General features: G+C 39.0%; 1 protein-coding gene across 1 annotated transcript in view; it reads right to left on the reverse strand.

Moving 5' to 3' along the window:
- Positions 1 to 18,494, reverse strand: part of WDR49 (WD repeat domain 49) — a 102,964-nt gene that overhangs the window by 26,573 nt on the left and 57,897 nt on the right. Inside the window, 1 exon segment of the mRNA XM_024741892.1 lies at positions 16,343 to 16,560. Coding sequence (XP_024597660.1) covers positions 16,343 to 16,560 — 218 coding nt within the window.

The following is an 18,494-nucleotide window of genomic DNA, read 5'->3' on the forward strand; positions in this document are numbered from 1 at the left end:
TGAAAGGGTCACCGTTTAGCAATCTTTATGCCTCAGCAAGGAACTGATCGTGAGTGTGGGAGCTCTCACAGACCTTTTTTCCCCTGATATTACAACTCTTAATCAGACAATTTCTTAAATGATGTAAAACTATGTCTATGCCACACATTTTCTCTCTGTGAAATCAAAAGTAGCTTCAAAGTTTAATTACCGTTATTAAGCTACAGTGCAATTTCTAGAACAAAAGACCCGGATCTTCATAATAATGTGACCTAACACTTTAATTATCATTCCATGTAACTGTGTTTCTATTTGTTTTGGTTTGTGCAATATGCATGGTGGTTAAGCACTGGCTCAAGCCAGCATGCCTGAGTTTAAATGTCAGTGTCTGACCTTGGATTCATTACTTAATCTCTCTAAGCTTCAGTTTCCTCACCTATAAACCAGAGAGAATCATTGTCACTACCTTAAACCATTTTTAAGAGGTTGAAGTAAGCTAATATTTGTAAAGCATTTAGCACAGTTCATGGCATACAATAAATGTCATAAAAGTTAGCTAGCGTTACTATCCTATTTAAGCTTAATCATCTGACCTTTTATTTGGACTCATATCCCTTTTCATATCCGAAACAATTTAAGAAAAACATTTAATGTCTTGTTTTCTTCCAACCATGAGAGTGAATGTAGACAGCTACATTTCAGAAACCAGCTTTTAAGATGTACGTTGAAATTTAAAATTATATCACACTTGGAATTTTCTCACATAACTATTTAAGAATTTCGATTGTATTCATTAAAGATAAAGCCATGAAAACATAATATTCCAAGCATGAGTAAAAATTTTGATAGTCATCTTTGAAGAAAAGGTTAGGGGATTTTATGGTTTCAATTCAAAAAGTGTTTATTGAGCATCTATTATATGCTAGGCATTTCAGTACTAAAAGATGAGTATTCCCTGATAGAAACAAAAAAGGCAAAATAAAGTAAACAATGTTCAAAGAAAGACTTGCTTACTTGTTTAAGACTGGCATCACGCACATTACAAAGCATTTCATCATCCACTCACCACTTTTATCTAATGTAGACATTCGATCAAGAATTAGTAACCTCTGCTTTTTGCTATTTTGCACTCTCCCTCCTCTGCCTTACCTGGCTAAACCCCAACGTACTGTTCAGCACTTTACTCATTTCACAATTTCTCACGAAATCGGAATCAATAATGACAACAGTGTACAGCCAGTCAGATTTCATTTTATGGCAATCTACCTTAAGGCGCAGTCTTCAGGAAAACAACGTGTTGAAATGCAAGGACCGACTATGTCACAAACACACACCTGGTATTAACCAGAATCTGCTCAAACTATGACAATATCAGAATACAAGAATAACAAGGCAGGTGAAAAGATGTTCAAAGTCAAGTGAGAGAGGAGGGCGTTTACCATCACTTAGCAGATGAAGTGGTTTAACTACAGGACCGTGAGGACTGTGTTTTTAGCAAGCTGTTTTCATCTGCAATAAACTCCAGGAATAAGTATTGGCATCACATTTATATGCCACATTTTGATGATACCAAGTCCCTTTAAGTTTTCAGTTTCCCCTTCGCTGCTTCTTATCAGATGAGACCTTAACCTTTGAGGACAGGGCCTTGGTGTCTGCAGAGCAGAAACGGCACTTTCCTAATAACTACACTTCAGTGCAAATGGACCCTGTGAGCAAATCGTTCTGATGGAGGCACGCTCCACCTTATGTACCTGAGTTAATAACTGTTTAGGAACATATGGGTCTTTTTTGTCTCTCTCATCTGAAGCTGTCACAGCCAATCAGACAATTCTAAGATATGTGAGGCTCTATCCATGTCCCCTAATTGTCTTTTTGCTATTCCAACAAAAATAAGCACTTCTGTTCTCTTTTATATGCATCTTAAATTCTAGGTCTAAGCAAGAAAAACCAAAAATTGCAGCAGCAAATATGGCTGGCTACCAAGGGATCAGGACGTTTGACTTAATTGCTGTTTATAATTGTATTTTTTTAAGTCAGTGCTGTTTGTGGTCCCATAATATAAAGCAGGTTGTCTCCTTTATTTCTATTTCGCATCAAATCTCTAGAAGTTACTTACCAGTAAGTAGTGAAGTGAGGAGAATGATAATATCTCAGAGTACTGGTACAAAGAATTCAAATATTTTAAGGCAGCCATTCTCTATTTATAAATCTTATTTGTCAGAATATCACTTCTTTGTAGATTAATTTGTAATTGGATCTTTCGGACTCATTCCTTTAGTTTGTCAAACCCCTACTGTATGCAAGGCACAGGATCTAGGCATTGGGGATCCAACAGTAAAATATTCCTGCCCTTATATTTAGTGAGGGAAGAGGGGAGAGATGCAACTAAATGAGAAGAAAAGCATGCACACACACACACACACAAACACACACACACACACACACACACACACGATGTTTAGCGGTGATAAGCGTTATAGAGAAAAATATAACCAAGAAGGAGGTAGAGATCACTGAGAGTGGGTGAAAAGCTGGGGGCTCTGGGAAGGTTTCCCTGAGGAATTAGTTGAAGAAAGACACAGAGGTCAGGGAGGGAGCCATGCAGATACCTGGGTGAAGAGAGTCCCAGGAAAAGGAAACAGCAACACAAAAGCCCTGAGACAGAGTGTCCTTGGTATGTTCAAGGACTAGAAAGGAGGCCAGCAAGGCTTAGGCAGTATGAATAATGGGAAGGACCACGGGCTGTGACCACCTGTGATCATTATACAGGTGCTCAGAACAGTCCCCCAATCAGTAGGCACCCACAGGGATTAGAGTATGAAGTCAAAAAGTATCACTTCCCTTTTTTGGGGTAATTTTATTTAGCTTTTACTCCCACTTTGTTCTATGTATCTTTATACACAATATTCTTTGTCTTTCACAGAAAATCTACACAGGAGGTATTATAATTCTTATTTTACACATAAGAAAACATTGCTTAGAGAAATTCAATTACTTGCTCAATGGAAAGCATTAGGAACTCTGACTCTAAAACTTCATTATGTCCCTCCTTCTAAAAAATTGATAAGAAAAACTACTTCAAAAAATAGTTGAGACTGCATTGGACTTGCAGGTCCTGGTGCTGCAAGCTTGGAAGTTGTCACTCCATCCTAACAGTGAGTAAAAACCTGGAAAAGCTGAAAGATCAACAACTCCTCTTAGATCAGTAAGAGAAGTGAGGTCACAGGGCAGATCACTGCCCTCCAAATTGGAGAGATCAACAGGCAGATCGAGAAAATCACAACCTACCAGAGCAGAAACTCATGAACTGAAAGCTCCCCAGGAAACAGAGCCAAGAGAGGAAAACCTGAACTGTAACTTACGAATCACTGGAGGCTCAAAGTGGATAAGTGTGAGAGTTAAAAATTCTGGGAGCTGGTGATAGGGGAGCCTCCACAAGTTTATGAGTTTTATTTTGAGGTTATGGACCAGGTTCTCCCTATAAATATTAGAGAAAAATCCCCTCATGCTCTGGCAGGGTCAGAGGGAAGGGAACAGCTTCAAAATACGTCAGACAGCTCTGTTCTTAACAAGGTCTGCCCTCAGGAGAAAATGTTTACAGAGCCTAACTTGCTGGGGTTTCATCAGAGCCTAACTGATAGCCTTCTTGTTTCACCGAAGGGTGGAAGACAACTGAGAAGCATAGGTGAAGTGCACAGTCCAGAGGCACAGGCTCACTAAAAGACTGCGACCTAATCACAGAACTACAGAATACTCCCACCCCCGCCACCTGGCCACCACATCTCGAAAGGCCTGTTTACGTCAGTCCCTTTGGCCCAGCACAACATGTCCGACTATCAAGAAAATTTACAAAACATACTAAAAGGCAAAATAACATAGTCTGAAGAAATAGAGCAAGCATCAGACTCAGACATGGCAGAGATGTTAGAATGATCAGATCTGGAATTCAAGACAACTAATATTAATAAGCTAAGGGGTCTAATGGGTAAAATAGACAGCTTGTAAGAACAGATGGGTTGGGTAACATAAGCAGAGAAATGGAAATCCTTAATAATCAAGAAGAAATGCTAGAGCTAGATCAAAAATATTGTAACAGAAATGAAGCATGCCTTTGATGGGCTTACTAGTAGACTGGATATGGCTGGGGAAAGCATCTCTGAGCTTGAGGATAAATCAGAAACCTCAGAAACTGAAAAGCAAAGCGAGCAGAGACTGAAAAAAAAAATACAGTATCCAAGAACTGTGGGACAACTAAACAAGGTGTAACATTCACATAATGAGAATACCAGAAGGAGAAGAAAGAAAAGAATAGAAGAAATCCTTGAAACAATAATGACTGAGAACTTCCCCTAATTAGTGTTGGACATCAAACCACAGATTCAGGAAGCTCACATAACACCAGGAAGGATAAATGTAAAAAAACTACACCTAGGTATATCATATTCAAACTACAGAAAATCAAGGATAAGGAAAAGATCTTGAAAGAAGCCAGTGGAAAAAGATACCTACCTTACCTACAAAGGAACAAAGATAAGAATTACACCTGACTTCTCAGAAAACATGCAAGCAAGAAGGGATTGGAGTGAAATTAAAGTGCTGACAGCAAAAAGTCACCAACCCAGAATTCTGTACCCTGCGAAAACAACTAAAACTAAAGGAGAAATAAAGACATTCTCAGACAAAGAAAAATCGAGGGAATTTTTTGCCAGTAGACCTGACTTCAAAATAGACTAAAAGACGTTCTTCAGAGAAAAGAAAATTATATAGGTCAGAAAATTGGATCTACAAAAAGAAAGGAAGAATATTGAATAGGAATACGTGAAGATTAAAAAAAACTTTTGTTTTAACCTTAATTGACCTAATAGGTAACAGTTTGCTCAAACCAATAATGGCAACAATGTATTAAATTATATATTTAATATGTATTATGTATATACATAACGTGTAATTATGTATATAATTAAATTATGTACTTAAGGGAAATGAATGACAGCAATGATACAAGGGACATGAGGGAGGAATTAGATTATTTTATTAGTATAAGGTACTAACACTACCTGTGAAACAATATAGTGTTATTTGAAAGTAGACTTGGATTAGTTATAAATGTATATTGAAAACTCCAGGGCAATCTAAAGAAAGTTTTTAAAAAATATATATATGACTGATAATGCTAAGAAAGGAAAGGAAACAGAATCATTTAAAATACTCAATTAAAACCACAAGAGGCAAAAAAAAATGTAAAAGACAAAAATAGGAGCAAAGAATAAGGGCAACCAACAGAAAACAGTAACAAATATGGTAGATATTAATCCAACTCTATCAATATTAATCCAACTGTATCAATAATCACTTAAAATGTCAAAGGTCAAAATGTACAAATCAAGTCAAATTGTCAGAGCAGATCAAAGATAAGACCAACTATATATATGTAGTCTAAAAAAAACCCACTTGTGGGTCTCTTGTAGACAGTATATATATAGGTCTTCTTTTTGTATCCATTCAGCGAGCCTGTGTCTTATGGTTGGAGCATTTAATCCATTCACATTTAAGGTAATTATCGATATGTATGTTCCTATTACCATTTTCTTGTTTTGGGTTTGTTTTTGTAGGTCCTTTTCTTCTCTTGTGTTTCCCACTTAGAGAAATTCCTTTGGCATTTGTTGCAGAGCTGGTTTGACGGTGCTGAATTCTCTTAGTTTTGCTTGTCTATAAAGCTTTTGATTTCTCCATTGAATGTGAATGAGATCCTTGCCGGGTAGAGTATCCTTGGTTGTAGTTTCTTCCCTTTCATCATTTTAAATATATAGTGCCACTCCCTTCTGGCTTGTAGAGTTTCTGCTGAGATATCAGCTGTTAACCTTATGGGAGTTCCCTTTTAAGTTATTTGTTGTTTTTCCCTTGTTGCTTTTAATAATTTTTCTTTGCCTTTAATTTTTGTCAGTTTGACTACTATGTGTCTCAATGTGTTTCTCCTTGGGTTTATCCTGCCTGGGACTCTCTGTGCTTCCTGGAGTTGGGTGGCTATTTCATTTCCTATGTTAGGGAAGTTTTCAACTATAAACTCTTCAAATATTTTCTCAGGTCCTTTCTCTCTCTCTTCTCCTTCTGGGACCCCTATAATGCAAATGTTGTTGCATTTAATGTTGTCCCAGAGGTCCCTCAGGCTGTCTTTATTTCTTTTGATTCTTTTTTCTTTATTCTGATCCATGGCAGTGAATTCCACCATTCTGTCTTCCAGGTCACTTATCCATTCTTCTGCCTCAGTTATTCTGCTATTGATTCCTTCTAGTGTATTTCTCATTTCAGTTATTGTATTGTTCATCTCTGTTTGTTTGTTCTTTAATTCTTCTCGGTGTTTATTCTTTAATTCTTCTAGGTCTTTGTTAAACATTTCTTGCATTTTCTCGATCTTTGCCTCCATTCTTTTTCCGAGGTCTGGGATCATCTTCACTATCATTATTCTGAATTCTTTTTCTGGAAGGTTGCCTATCTCCACTTCATTTAGTTGTTTTTCAGGGGGTTTATCTTGTTCGTTCATCTGGTACATAGCCCTCTGCCTTCTCATTTTGTCTATGTTTCTGTGAATGTGGTGTTCATTCCACACGCTGCAGGACTGTAGTTCTTCTTGCTTCTGCTGTCTGCCCTCTGCTGGATAAGGCTATCTAGGAGGCTTGTGCAAGTTTCCTGATGGGAGGGACTGGTGGTGGGTAGAGCTGGGTGTTGCTCTGGTGGGCAGAGCTCAGTAAAACTTTAATCTGCTTGTCTGCTGATGGGTAGGGCTGGGTTCTGTCCCTGTTGGTTGTTTGGTCTGAGGCAACCCAACACTGGAGCCTAGCCGGCTCTTTGGTGGGGCTAATGGCCAACTCTGGGAGAGCTCACACTAAGGAGTACTTTCCAGAATTTCTTCTACCAGTGTCCTTGTACTCATGGTGAGCCACAGACACCCCCCGCCTCTGCAGGAGACCCTCCAACGCTAGCAGGTAGGTCTGGTTCAGTCTCCTATGGGGTCACTGCTCCTTCCCCTGGGTCCTGATATGCACACTACTTTGTGTGTACCCTCCAAGAGTGGGGTCTCTGTTTTCCCCAGTCCTGTTGAAGTCCTGCGATCAAATTCCACTAGCCTTCGAAGTCTGATTCTCTAGGAATTCCTCCTCCCTTTGCTGGACTCCCAGGTTGGGAAGCCTGACATGAGACTCAGAACCTTCACTCTAGTGGGTGGACTTCTGTGGTATAAGTGTTCTCCAGTCTGTGAGTCACCCACCCAGCAGCTATGGGATTTGATTTTACTGTGATTGCACCCCTTCTACTGTCTTATTGTGGCTTCTCTTTTGTCTTTGGATGTGGGATATCTTTTGCGGTGAGTTCCAGTGTCTTCCTGTTGATGATTGTTCAGCAGTTAGTTGTGACTCCGGTGCCCTAGCAAGACGGAGTGAGCGCACATCCTCCTACTCTGCCATCTTGAACCAATCTTAAAAAAAAAATTTTTTTAATCAACTCCAACAATGCATCAGAAGAATTTGGTTGGTTCAACTTCTGAAAATTAATTAATGTAAACCAGGGGGCCCCAACCCCTGGGTCTGTAAGGAACCAGGCTGCACAGCAGAAGGTGAGCAGCGGGCAAGCAAGCAAAGTTTCATCCGCTACTCCTCATCACGCCCCAGCACTCACATAACCATCTGAACCATCCCCCACCCCCACCCCCATCCCATCCGTGGAAAAACTGTCTTCCACGAAACCAGTCCCTGGCGCCAAAAAGGTTGGGTAATGCTGATGTAAACCATCATATCAATAGGCTTAAAAAGAAAAATCACATGATTATATCACATGATTATATCACATTATATAATCACATGATTATATCAGATGCAAAAAAAAAAACCCCATGACAAAATCCAACACCCACTTATGATTAAAAACTCTCAGTAAAATAAGAATAGAGGGGAACTTCCTTCACTTGACAAAAAATATCTACAAAAAACATGGAGCTACTATCATACTTAATAGTGAGAATCTTGACTCTTTCTTACTAAGGTCAGGTACAAGGCAAGGATGTTCCCTCTCATCACTCCTTTTCAACATTATATGGAAGCTCTGCCTAATGCAATAAGACAAGTAAAGGGGAAAAGGCATAAAGGTTGGGAACAAAGAAATAAAACTGCTTTTGCTAGCAGATAACATGATCCTCTATGTAGAAAATCTTAAAGAATTGACCAAAAAAATCTCCTGGAGCTAAGAAGCGATTATTGCAGGATTGCAGGATACAAAGTTAATATACAAAAGTCAATCATTTTCCTATACAGCAGCAATGAACAAGAGGAATTTGGAAATAATACCACAATACAATTTACACTAGCATCACAAAGCTGAAATAATATAAATCCAATAAAATATGTAGAAGATCTATATGAGGTAAAGTAAAAAACTCTGATGAATGAAATCAAAGACTAAATAAATGAGAGATATTCCATGTCCATGGTTAGGAAGACTTAATATTGTCCAGATCTCAGTCCTTTCCAAGTTAATCTATATGTTTCATGCAATTCAAATCAAAACCCCAATGAGTTACTTTGTGGATGGATATCAACAAACTGATCTAAAGTTTACAGAGAAAGACCACATACTCAGATGTAGCAACACAATATTGCAGAAGAAGAACAAATCAGAGGATTGACACTACCTGACTTCACAACTTACTATAAAGCTGCAATAATCAAGACAGTATGATATTGGTAAAAGAATAGACAACCAGATCAGTAGAACAAAATAGAGAGCACAAAATTAGACTACATAAATATAGTCAACTGATCTTTGACAAAAAAGCAAAGGCAATACAATGGAGAAAAGATAAACTTTTCAACAAATGGTCCTTGAACAACTGGACATCCACATATAAAAATATGAATTTGGACACAGACTTTACACCTTTCACAAAAACTAACTTGAAATGGATCACAGACCTAAATATAAAACACAAAACTATAAAACTCAAAGAAGATAACATAGGAGAAAATTTAAATAACCTTAGGTTTGATGATGAATTTTTAGATAAAACACCAAAGGTATAGTACATGAAAAAATAATTGAAAGCTAGACTTCATTAAATTTAAAATTTTCTGCCCTGCAAAAGACACTGTCAGGAGAATAAAAAGACAAGCCAAGATCGGGAAAAAATATTTTCAAAAGACATATTTGATGAATCACTGTTACCCAAAATACACAAAGAACACTTAAAATTCAACAATAAGAAAACAAAAAACCCAATTAAAAAAATGGGCCAGAGACATTAACAGACACCTCACTAAGGAAGGTAAACAAATGGCAAGTAAGCATTTGAAAAGATACTTCCCATCATATGTCATCAAGGAAATACAAAGTAAAACAAAAATGTGATACTACACATCTATTAGAGTGGTCTAAATCTAGAACACTGACAACACCAAATGCTGACAAGGACGTGGAGCAATAGGAACTCTCATTCTTTGATAGTGGGAAAGTAAGATGGTACAGCCAATTTAGAAGGCAATTGACAATCTTTTTACAAAACTAAATATACTCTTACCATATAATCCAGCCACCATGCTGTTTGATGTTTACCCTAAGGGGCTGAAAACTCATGTCCGCACGAAAGCCTGCACACAGATGTTTATAGTTGCTTTATTCATAATTGCCAGTACTTGGAAGCAACTAAGATGTCCTTCAGCAGGTGAATGGATAAATAATCTGCAGTACATCCATACAATGGAATATTATTCAGTGTTCTAAAAAAATAAGCTATCAAGACATTAAGATACGTAGAGGAAATGTAAATGCATACTACTGAGTAATAGAAGCCAATCTGAAAAGTCTACATACTGTATTCCAATTATATGACACTCTGAAAAAACTAAACTATGTAGACAGTAAAAATATCAGTGGGTGCCAGGGGTTAGGGGAGGTGGGATAAACAGGTGGAGCACAGAGGATTTTTATGATGCTATAATGATGGACATGTCATTATACATTTGTCTAAACTCTTAAAGTATATAACACCAAGAGTGGACCCCTTATATAAACTGTGATTACACTTGATGGTAAGGATGTGTCAATATAGTTTTATCAAGTGTAACAAATATACCATTCTACTGGGGAATGTGGATAAAGGAAGAGGTTATGCATGTGAGGGACAGGAGTATACGGAATGTTTCTGTACTTTGTTCTTAATTTTGCTATGAACCTAAAAATGCTCTTTAAAAAAAATTTTTTTTAAATAGTCTTAAAAAAATAGCTGAGGGGCCTCCCTGGTGGCACAGTGGTTGAGAGTCTGCCTGCCGATGCAGGGGACACAGATTCGTGCCCCGGTCCAGGAAGATCCCACATGCTGTGGAGCGGCTGGGTCCATGAGCCAGGGCCGCTGAGCCTGCGCGTCCGGAGCCTGTGCTCCACAACGGGAGAGGCCACAACAGTGAGAGGCCTGCGTACCGCCAAAAAAAAAAACAAACAAGCAAACAAACAAAAATAGCTGAGACTGTGTTAATGAGAGAGGCTAAGGAAAGGGTGATCTTTTATCCTGCTGATGGATTTAATGCACCTTTTATGCAGAAAATTAGACAACATCTGTCAAGGTTACTGTCATAAATACTCTCTGACCCACTAATTCCAGTTCTAGAAATTTATCTCACAGATATTTCCTCACTAGTGCCAAAATTTGTGCATTCAAGGTAAAAAATTACTACATTATTTGTAATACAAAAATACTGGACTCCGTCTAAATGCCCAGAAGAACTGATTAATAAAGTTTGGCACACCCATTTAATAGAATACCATGCAGCTGACAAAACGAAAGAGGATACTCTGGATAAGGAGATAAATAAAATGATCTTTCGGCTGTATCGTTGGGTGGAAAATCAATGTACAGAGCAGTGTTTCTGTGCAAAGAGCAATTAAAATAATAAATATTCTTAAATATTAAGAATTATTATATACATCTATTTAAAAGTGAGTATACATATTTACTTGTATATGAATACAACAGCCCTTAAAGGGTTGCTCATGGATCTCATGAACTGGTTGCCTCCAGGGAAGGAAACTGGTAGGTAAAAACAGGGATAAGAGGAAATTTTCACTGTATACCCTTTGTCCATTTGAGTTTTATAACACTGAAATGTATTATTCCTTCTAAGTAATCACATTTAAATAAGTGTGTGTGTGTGTGTGTGTGTGTGTGTGTGTGTGTGTGTGTGTGTTGGTTTAACCTTAAGGCTAGGGTGTTTCCCACAACTCCATCAAGTGACCAGAGCTCATAGCCTCAGTATTGACATGTAACCAAGGACAGCCTTAAGCTGACCAGTGAAGAAAAGCCACGTTAACTGAAGGCTGGTCACTTGGAGCCCAGCAGTAAGCAGGCAAAGAGAAAGTTTTCACTCGTGTTCATCCAGTTCTGTTCAATTAGAAGCTCATTGATTTTGCCTTAAATACAAGCACTGAAGAGGTGCTTTGTAAGGTGGGGATAAATTTCCCTCAAGCTTGTCCCCTTCCCTCTGCTCAGATATTACATTTCCCACGGGAACTACCGATTGAATTGGTTAGATTCTCAAATATCTCAATTCCCCCAAAATCGTATGCAGAAACGAGGACAGGAGATGCACTGCCACTAAAAAATTATACCCCAGTCCCATGTTTAATGAATGATTGGCATCATGTTACCTGTGAGAGTGTGAGAGCTGGTCCTCAAGAAAAAACACCACTCTGGGTAAAGTAGAGGTCTAATCTTCAAATTTTCAAAGCCAACATCCCATGCTGAATTACAGGAGCCCTGTCAGGGATCTCAGGAGTCCTGCCCGGAGGCCACCAGGCAGCCACTGTCTGACAGGTCTCTTTACGTACGTATGTGATTAATGTTTTTACAGGTAAAATGGGAAGGTAAAATGGGAAGATTCAGGAAGCCATTTTTGTATCAAATTGTCTCATACGCATATATTGTAACCTAGAAATTCATTCTCAAGATTTTACCTTACAAAGTCATGAGTGTGAATATATTTATGCATAAAGAAATGCATAATAGCAAAATGCTCGTCAAGGCAAATGGATCAGTAAATTATGATACATACGTGCAATGAGACACTGCTGCCTTTTAAAACTGATGAAGTTGATCTACATTTAGGTACAAGGAAATAATTCCACTATGTTTCAGAATAAGAAAGTAAGTTACAGAACCATATTCAGATGAAATAGTCTATGCACAGAGAGATATTTAGATATTTTGACGATGTTTCAGCAATATTTAATTCTTTACCTGAACCTACTGCGTTGTTTTAATTTCTTATAATAAGCAAGTAATGTTTTACAAAAAATAAATTATTTCAATGAGAAAAATAGTAAATATCATTGTCTGTCAAGATTTGATGATACTGATATATTTAGCCTGACGATAAATATGTCTAGATGCAAAACACACTGAAACATTACCTATTTTACAAAAACACATAAACCCACATCATTAGGATGAGAGCCATGGTGGTAAGTCAGAAATTTTATCTATTCCAGTTTATATGTTACCTACAAATACATTTTTAAAGTTCCCCAGCATTCATGGGTTTTTAAGAAAAGCTTTATTTAAGGATTCTATGCAAAGACAGTTCATTAGAACTACCTCCAGGATACTGAGTGACTTTGATTCTTTCAAAATTGTGCATTCCAATGACTCCCTCAACCTGTCCCAACTTGTTCCGCCACTAGCTGTGAGGGCAAGCTTTGCTGGGTGAAATGAAGCATAAGGTTCCTTTTCAAAGGCTCTGTGTGGCTTAACATCACTTTCTTAGATTAGGATGCGAGGGTACCAAAAGGCAGGAAGATAAAGAAAAGTCACAGAAATATGCCATGTCACTTTCATATAGAAATAATGGTAGGTTCCCACTGATGACCAAATAGAATGAAATAATAGTAAAGTGTCAGCAACATGTTGAAATGACAATGGAAGGGAAGGTTTTCATTAGATTCAGATAAAAGGAAAGTCTTTCAAAAAGACACCAAACCAAATAACCAAAGAGCAAGCACCAGTGGACTGAAAAAGCATGGGTTCGTTTTGAACTTAGAAATAGCAGTAAAAGGAATCGAATATCCATTGGTGCTCAGAAGAGTGTTGGGAGTTGTAGGAAAACACAGAAGGGGAAGACAAGGATCTTTCCCTTCCATCAAACATGTGAGGGGAGAAAGTGAGAATTTAGCCAAGTGTTTAATTGGAAAACAACTAGAAATGCAACCGACGCGCAGAGAGGGGAGAGAGGTATGGTAGGAGATGTCCCTGGAGACCTCGGATGTCGAGAGGACCAGAGATGAGCCCCGGAACTGAATGTTTACCAGCAGGAACTTCGATGGCAGAGAAGAGAAGGGGGCAGAAAAAAACTCTTCCTCACCTCAAGGGACCAGAGATAAAGCCCAATTCAGGGGCCCCTCCGCCTTTCTAACTCTTCCCAACATCTGCTTTCATATGACACATGGGTAAAATAAAGAGTAAGAAATATCAAGATGTTAATAAGAAAAAGAGGTGTCCTAAAGCATCACCCTTCAACCTGAGAGGTATGGGGGAGCGGGGGAGACTTGTCAGGGCTGGCCGCCTGGGAGGAAGGAGGACGACTTCCAAGAGGCAGGACACAGTAAGGCAATGCTGCAGAGATACCTGTTGTTACCATTATTACATCTATGCTCACACCACCCCCGCCCTGCCACACACACACTTTTGAAAGTCAATAAACTGAAGCTTAGACACGATAAATAGTCTGCCCAACATTTGAACTCACATTTCTCTAACTCAGCAGTTCTCAAAACTTTTGATCTCGGAATCCCTTTATACTACTAAAAATTACTGAAGAATCCAAATAGCTTCTATTTATGTGGGCAATAGAGACAGAGACAGAGGTAGAGATAAAGACAGAGACAGACAGAGAAACATATATATTTACCAAAGTAGAAATTTAAACTGAGAAATTGTTAAAACACAGGAATACAAAAGCACATATTCCTTTAGCCATCAGAGCAACGATGTCCTCACTCATCATAGAGCCTCTAGAAAGCTCCCTTGTACACTCATGAAACAAGAGAGGAAAAAGTAAACAGCAAGTTAATATTATAATGAAAAGAGCTGTGATCTTGAAGATCCTTTGAAAGGATCTGACTTCCCCAGGGACCTGAGATCACGCTGTGAGAACTGCTGTTCTAACCTCAAGTCTATATTTTTCCAAGACTAGACCTTGGTACATTGAGTGAATGACCTTCACAATCTGGCTCTAAGCTCCCTTCACTGCCTCAAGTCCCACAGTTTTTGCCAAGTCTCCCAAAACTAGCCATACCAGAATAAACCCTCTCCCTGAAAAAAAATGTAGAGTCTGTGCTCAAGCTTCTTTGCAGGTGGCCATGTTGTACCTTCTGTCTGGAGCTACTTCCTTCTCTCCTCTTAGGGGTTCCCACTCTAGATTTCAGGGCTCTGCTGAATGTCACCCACCCCAGCCCCAGCCAGATTTGATCACTTTCCAAGGATGGCACTTTTCTTTTACCCCTATTCATTTCACTGTACTCCATTGTTTCCTTGTGAGTTGGTCATGTGTCTACTTCCTCTTCTTTCACCCCACCATCCTGTAATGAGCACCTACCCAGCAATGAGCTCTTGGAAGACGCCCAGAACCTGAGTCTCCCTGACCTACGGGGGCAAAGAAACTGTGTGGCACGTGAATCTTTGATCCCTCATTCCTGGCACCTGAAACTTATTCAAAACTGTTTTATTTGCTTTGTCTAATTATTCTGAAATGATAAATTATCACTGGCTGATGGGACTGTGGGTGATATTATTTTCTTTGCACTTGACTGCAACATATTTTTACAATTATAAATGTTATACAACATTAAAGTGTTTCTCTATAACTTAGCTGCTAATAGTCAGGAAACACTTATGTATGACACACAGCTCTATGTGCTCTATATACATATTAATGCATTTAATTATTTATACTTTTAACAGCAGAAATAAGTAGAGGCATGAATATCCACCTCATATTTGTACAGATTCTTTCTATATGATATTCCATATGTGCATAGTCTATTGCTGCCTATAACTTGCATATCTTTGTGTTATCTTGGCTTTATCTTCATATTCCAAATGGAAGATTCCAGACCTTCTTTGTGTCCCATTTCCTGAATTCCTCATGGAAGATTGCTCATTTTATGGTCAGGCCATAGCAGATCGTAACATCAACACACAAACCTAGCACTTTAACTTTGCAGATCTCAATTAGCAGAATGTTCTCCTGGAAACAAATACATCTCTCAGTGGCCACCAGGGAGTCGCATTAACTGGTTGCGTTCACAAAGTTCAGTAAAACATTTACGAGGGAATGTTCTCCCTGAAGATGGAATTCAAAATGGATCGTTTTGTAAAGGATTTTTAGCTCCTAGAATAACCGGAAAACAGACTGTTTGAAGTAGTGACATGACACACTACTCATTACTGACAAAGGGCTCTCCTCCCCTTGCACCCAATCTGAACTACTCATTTCTGTGGAAATGCAGAAGCTTCTGCAGCAAGGAAAGAAAGAATGGGCTAGAGTTACTGTTTAATTGGCCACAAGCTGGATACCGGCTGTCTGCTTGGCTCCGGCTGTGCTGTGACTATCAGGCCTGAGGTGATCATGGTCGCAGACGAAGCTCCATGGGTGCCCGCTCGCTCTGTGATATCCACAGGCTGGCCCTCCCTTTCCTCTAAGAAGGCCTGTGGTCCTTGCGGCGTCTCCACTCCAGAGGAGCCCGCTTCCTCATTGACATGCAGGGAGCGCTCCCACAAGCAAAAGCTGCAAAGCATCATTACCGTGGTCGGGAGACAAACAACACTCGCGCGGCATACCAAGTGGCACCACATTTAACTGAATCATTTTATTATGAATACATTTCGGGCTGCCACTGTGAGCCACTTGCCTAAACTACGCCGGCAAAATGGATCTTTGCTAATTACATTTCATGCATATTTCAGATCTTTCCATGGGGATGCAGGAGGATGGTGTTCATAAAAGGGAACTTTACAGCCAGGTTCACTTGCATTTGGCATCAAAACCCAAACTAGCGGGTAACAAAGGTAAGTTCAATTACATTCCGTGTTGTGTTTGTTTTAGCTGGAATGTTTCCTCCTAGTAACTCTATCAGTGCTGCTGTGGTCACTGGTTGAAAATGAAATCACTCTTCAAATCCACCTGAATACACATTATTGCAGAAATACACACAGTTATTAAATCATTTCTTTTCCACATTTCCTTTTCTATATTTGTCCTTAGATTGAATTAAGGAAATAAGCCTCTGGCTGTGGGGACATGTCAGGAGAGTGACAGAAAAACATCATTACCTGCTTCAAGACTGAATTGTAAAACACACAAGTGACTGCTTTCTTGTGGCTTTTCACCCTCTTGCCGGAATCACTTTTCACTGCCAGCAATGCTAGCTGGTTATTAAATGAGATGAAAAGCTGTCCGTGGGCTTCATCAAAGTGGAAGAGACATCTGAAGTCCTGACTTTTGGAGAAAGAACAAGCTATCCTCTGGATGGACAGCTGGCGCCGAAAACCTGCATGAAACGTAACAAAGTCACAGGAGTATGTCAAGAATAATTCTAATTTTTTAGCCAGATTTTCTCTAGCTCACCCTCGATCCCAGGCAGGCTCTGCATAGTGCTGTAATTGTTCACACTTCTCTCATAGAACATATTTTTTCTATTTCCCTTCTCTGTTTCAGTATCTCCTCAACCGTAATCTCTTCTAGGGAAGGGACTGTGTTTTGCCTCAGTCCCCAGAAAAGTGCCTGCACTTAGTAGGTGCTTATGATAGGCAGAGTAATCATCTTCAAAGATGCCCACGTCCCAATCCCTGGAAAATGTGAATATGCTATCTTACATGCCAAAAGAGATTTTGCAGATGTCATAAATTAAGGCCTTTGAGATGGAGAGATTTTCCTGGTTGATTTGGGCAAGTCCAATGTAATCACAAGGGAGATCAGAGTGATGGGATGTGAGATGGACTCTACCTAATGTTCCTGGCTTCAAGGAAGGAGAAAGGGGACCATGAACCAGGAGAGCTGGAGAAGGCAAGGAAACGATTCTCCCCCAGAACCTCCAGAAAAGAAGACAGCCCTTGGAGTACCTTGATTTTAGCCCAGTGAGACCCAGGCTGGAATTCTAACCTACAAAACATTAAAGGTGTGTTGTTTCAAAGCACTGTCACACTAGCAATAGAAAACAAATACAACCTCTTTCGATAGATAGATAGGTAGACAGATAATATATGTATATATTTTTTGATGAAATAAAAGACTTGTTATTAAATGAAATCAAGTTCAGATAAAACACAGACAATTAAGACACAAAAAAATGACATGCAGATGGAACAAGGTAAACACTGAAGGAAATGGGAAGAGCAGCTCTGCAGATGCAAATGTTGCCAACTGTCAGTCATGGTGCAGAATTAACACAGGGCAGTGAGGGAGAGTCAGAGTGAAGACAGCGAAAATCCTCTCCAATAGGGGCCAGCAGGCCAGCTCTAGGGCCAAACTTTTGGGGTTCTGATTTTGGCTCTATCCCTTACTGCAGGGTGACCTCTAGTAAGTTTCTTTGTCTCTCTGAGTTTTTGATGTGGTACCTACCTAATCTGATGCTATGAAGAGGGAATGAGAGCCCATGTCAAGCATTTAGCATGATGACCAGTATGTGGTCAGTGTTCAGTAAATGTTTTTTTTTCATTATTAAGTGTATTTTATTCTTTTTATTGTATAAACATTAGAACCTAAGAGCAAAAAAGTTTCTTTCAAATAAACTAGTGCATCTTATCCAGTATGAGAATTATTTTAAATTATCTATAAAAGATGACCTCTGTTTACACGAGTGTTTATTACTCCATAGGGCAAGCTACCCAGTAGTTTTTAACCTATTTTAAATCATATACTCCTTTGGGGGAAAAAAAAATCATTTGAAAACGATGGTCCATCCCCTCCTCCTAAATGCATATACCCATACATGCACACAATTTTCCACATAATTTCTTTGGATACATAGACACACACATCTCCCATACAGATCCTGATATCCCATGGGATAGGAATTCCTAGAGTAGTCATTATGATTAGCCAAAGATGTCCTCTTCTACCTTTTGATTCTATCCTACTCTCTTTTCCTACATAAGCCTCTTCGTATACCTCTTTGTTCAGGGTAAATGGGCCCAGTTCTTTCAACATCATAACATCATTTTCAGATCCCCCTCCACCATGGCAGCCTCTTGATTTTCTCACTTTGTCCTTTTTTTTCCATTTTCTCTCCAGGGGAGGATGGTTATCAAGGCCTTGTTTACTTTTTTAAAAATATAATAAGATATGTCCATGGTGTAAAGTGCAATAGCACCGAAGGGATTTTTCTTCACCCCATCCCTCTCGGCCTCAAGTCCCACTCCTCAGAGACAGCCTTCTTTAACTTTTTTTTTTTTTTTTTTTTTTTTTTTTTGTGCTACTTGCTGC

Source organism: Neophocaena asiaeorientalis, unplaced genomic scaffold (assembly GCF_003031525.2).
Source record: "Neophocaena asiaeorientalis asiaeorientalis breed wild unplaced genomic scaffold, Neophocaena_asiaeorientalis_V1.1 scaffold211, whole genome shotgun sequence".
Lineage (NCBI taxonomy): Eukaryota > Metazoa > Chordata > Mammalia > Artiodactyla > Phocoenidae > Neophocaena > Neophocaena asiaeorientalis.